The following is a 3,963-nucleotide window of genomic DNA, read 5'->3' on the forward strand; positions in this document are numbered from 1 at the left end:
GGAAAATTCATTAATGACAGGTTTTTAAGTATTTGAGCTTGTAATAATGTTAAGGTCTTTAATAAAAGCTATTATTGTGATATTGTATGCGTACTGTGTGTATCTACAAACTTAAAATGTTATATTAATTTTTATAGGCTAAAACATGTGCATGACCAGCAGGTGGCAGGATTTATGAGCTGCATGTTCAATCTCTCTCTCTCTCTCTCTCTCTCTCTCTCTCTCTCTCTCTCTCTCTCTCTCTCTGTGCGTGACTCTGGTCGTAAGGGAGGACAGACGCACCTGCATCTCTCCACTGACCGCTCATTCACAAGAGGACATTGCATCTCCAGAAGCTGAATTTTCGCCTCATGGAGTTTTCATTCTTGCTTTATTTCCCCGTGTTTATTTGCTAAAGTTTTGGCGAAGTGTAATAAGCGTTTATTGGAGATGTATCACTGATGCGCATCTCGCTCAGTATCCAGCAGAACATCAGCATGATGGAATAGGCGTTTCTCTCACCTCCTTCACAATGGGATTATTCAAAGTTTATTTTACGCTTTGCACTCTCCGACTTTTCTGTGGTAAGCTTGGTATTTGTCAGATGTCTTATTGCTAGTGAATTTCGGCAACGGGATGGGTGCTGCTAGTTATGGGATGGTTACATTTTGCTTAGTGGGTGGTCACAATTAATATTTATAGTGTTTGAGAAACCGAAATGTTGAGACATATGTACAAATATTTAAGTATTCTATATACATGTGTTCTAGGTAATTTAAAATTTGTATATTTAACGTATAATACAAATTAAAAATAATAAAAAATGCGACTGTGAAATACCTGTTAACTGTAAGTTAGCTTACCATAAATTAAAAAAAGTTATGCATGTAATACTGTAAAATACTGTATTTTTTATTTTGTTATTTTTATTTATTTTATTTTTTTTATAAAGGGGGGGTTTGAGTATATTATTTATAATTTATTCAAGGCTACATATTTTAATATATATTAAATTATTAAATGTGTATTACATTTAGATTTTCTGTGATTTTTTTGTGTGAGTAAAACTGAGCATATGTTTATTATGCTCAATGTTGATTAACTTGAATATATATATATATTACCGCTCAAATGTTTGGGATCAGTAAGACTTGTCATGTTTTTTAAAGAAGTCTAATTTTAATAATAAATCAGCATATTAGAATGAATTCTGAAGGATCATGTGACACTTTATACTGGAGTAATGGCTGATGGAAATTCAGCTTTGCATCACAGAAATAAATTATATTTTAAAGGATATTAAAATCCATTACAGAAACCATTAGTTTATATTGTAATAACATTTTGCAAGATTACTGTTTTTTCTGTATTTTTGATCAAATAACTTAAAAAAGTCTTACTGATCACAAATTTTTTGAGCAGTAGTGTATATATATTATGAGGCCTTTTATTTAACCAGATGTATTATTATGTTGGTCATCTGTATATGTAATTATACTATAGCAGATATTTTTATTAAAGTGTTATTTTCGATACACAATATTATCACTTAACAATATCTATTTAATTGCTTTTATTCAATTCTGTTTGTAAGTGATTCCTTATGTTTATGTTCCTTAGTTTCAGGTTTCGGGGTTGATCCAGCATTACATGTGGATATCTTCCAGGAGTTTGATAATGTGAAGTCAAGTGCTGGAGTTTCCCAGGTCCACGGGTTCCACAATGAGAGCAGAGCATATCTGTTTGAAGGTGCGTATAACTGTCATTTAACAAGTCAATCGAACTGGCATGTGATTCTTTGCTTTTGTTTTAGTATCAGAGTGTAACTGACATCACAGCAGCTTTTCAGAAAAAAAAAAAAAATGCATTCACAGTTAGCTTCATCAATTTAGAGAAATTGGAATCCATTGTCAACATCTGGTGAGAGGAAACAGCCAAACAGACAGCTGGTTTAGAATGGCATAATTCCAGATCCCACTTAATCTCTCATGAAAAATGGATCAACCCAACAGTGAAGCATCAATCCCAGGAGTAAACAGGCTGTGTTGAGCAGCAAGTTCTTGCCCATCAAAGAATTGTCATCCCATTCAGGAGATGTGGTTAATGAGGACAGCGAGTACAGAAGGGAATAAGATCTGGCTCCACGGCTCACTCTGAATGCCAGGATGAAGCTGTGTATGGCTCTAGAGTTACAGTATGATAAATTGAACCAGTTACCAAAGAAGTCGGTTTCTAGGGCTTTTAAAATTAAGTTTTTCATGTCATTGACTGCTGCTCTTTCCAGTCTTGTATACTCTTTTCTTCCCTTTTCTACTGTACTCTTTCTACAATTATGATGAATAGAAAAGTTAACAACCAAAGTATTCAGCTAAGTTTTGAAATCAGATATATGAAATGATTTTCTGTTATTGACTGCTGGTCACCTATTCTATTCTATTCTATTCTATTCTATTCTATTCTATTCTATTGTATTCTATTCTATTCTAATGTCTGTTCTAATTTATTAATACATTTTGTTCTGTTATATTTGTCTACCATATACTATTAATTCTATTTTATTCTATTCATGCTCTAGTGTATTCTATTCTATTTTGTTCTGTTCTATGTGTGATACTGTATTGTATTATTTTATTCTCTATTCTTTGTGTAGTCTGTACCCGCTCTAGTGTATTCTGTTCTATATCTAATCTATTCTACGCCTTGTCTGTTCTATATCTGATCTATTCTATTCTATTCTTTCTATTCTATGTTTTTTCTACTTTATTAATCTATTTTGTTCTGTTCTATTTGTTTATTCTCTGCTATTAAATCTTTATTCTATTCTATTTCTGATCTACTGTATTTTGTTTATTTATTCTCTATTCCTTGCTGTATTCTGTTATATTCTTGTCTTCTCTTGCATTCTATTTTATTTGGTTCTATTCTATTCTTTGTTTATTCTATTCAATTTCGGATCTAATATATTCTGTTCTATTCTGTTTTAATAAATGTCTGGTCTACTGTATTCTTTTCTATTTTGTTTTATTCTATTCTTTGTCTGCTCTATTCTACATTATCCTATCTGTATTCTATCTCCTTTATTCTATTCATATCTACTGTATTTAATTATTTTATGCTCTATTTGTTGTGTAGTTTACTGTATTTGGTTCTGTGTCTGCTCTTCTATTCTATTCTCTTTTTTGCTCTATTCTACTATTTCTGTTCTTTGTTCTGTTCTATTCTATTCCACTCTATTTATTTGGAGGGTGGTTTTAGCAGACCTTTCTATAGCATCGGTGTCCCTCTGGTGATTTATAGCTGGTTGTTTATCCAGATTGACATCCCACTTTGAGCAGTTTGGGGTTAAATGTCTTGCTCAAGGGCAAAATGGTGATGGTCATTCTCTGCTTTCTGGCTCAACCACTCTTCAGCACCTTAGGACAAAACCACCAACCTTTTATTTTACTTAAGCGCTATGCTGTCACCACTCCCGTGACCTATGATGATGACAGATTTTTATGCTTGCAGTAATGTTCTAGGTTTGCAGTTAGCCAGCATCTGTGTCATCACTTCTGTTCCGCACTGCAGTATGAATGGTTTATGAGACGTTGCTGCTCTGAGGAATGTATTCATACTGTATAGACTGTGCGTGTGCAACTGTACACCCATAAATGTACACACACACATTCCATTAGACAGACTTAGGATGCATCCATATTTGGTAGAAAAAAAGTTTGACATTCTAGGATAAGCAGAAGCATTTGATATGAGTGGAGGCAATAGTCTTGTTCTAATTTGGGAAGGTGGCACCTCAACAGTATTGATTGGCACTCCAGTAAATGCCAGTGGGATTGCGGAATTGGGATCTAACAGACAGGCTTCGAGACAAGGTCATAAATGTGCAGAATGCAGATGAGAGACCTATCAATGTCCGTCAATGACATCCATGCTGTGCTGTTTATACAGGAGAAGAAAGAAGAAAAGAGAAGAGGGGAGGAGGAGGAG

General features: G+C 33.8%; 1 protein-coding gene across 2 annotated transcripts in view; it reads left to right on the plus strand.

The window, feature by feature from the left end:
* Positions 1–273: 273 nt before the first annotated feature.
* Positions 274–3,963, plus strand: part of LOC107694255 (protein kinase C-binding protein NELL2-like) — a 43,247-nt gene continuing 39,557 nt past the window's right edge. For both annotated transcript variants that reach the window (XM_016493893.1, XM_016493894.1), the window contains exons 1-2: positions 274–563; positions 1,600–1,728. In XM_016493893.1, coding sequence (XP_016349379.1) covers positions 512–563; positions 1,600–1,728 — 181 coding nt within the window. In that variant the 5' untranslated portion in view covers positions 274–511. The remainder of the gene's footprint in view (positions 564–1,599; positions 1,729–3,963) is intronic.

This window comes from Sinocyclocheilus anshuiensis, unplaced genomic scaffold (genome assembly GCF_001515605.1).
Source record: "Sinocyclocheilus anshuiensis isolate Anshui unplaced genomic scaffold, SAMN03320099.WGS_v1.1 scaffold1316, whole genome shotgun sequence".
Taxonomy (NCBI): Eukaryota; Metazoa; Chordata; class Actinopteri; order Cypriniformes; family Cyprinidae; genus Sinocyclocheilus; species Sinocyclocheilus anshuiensis.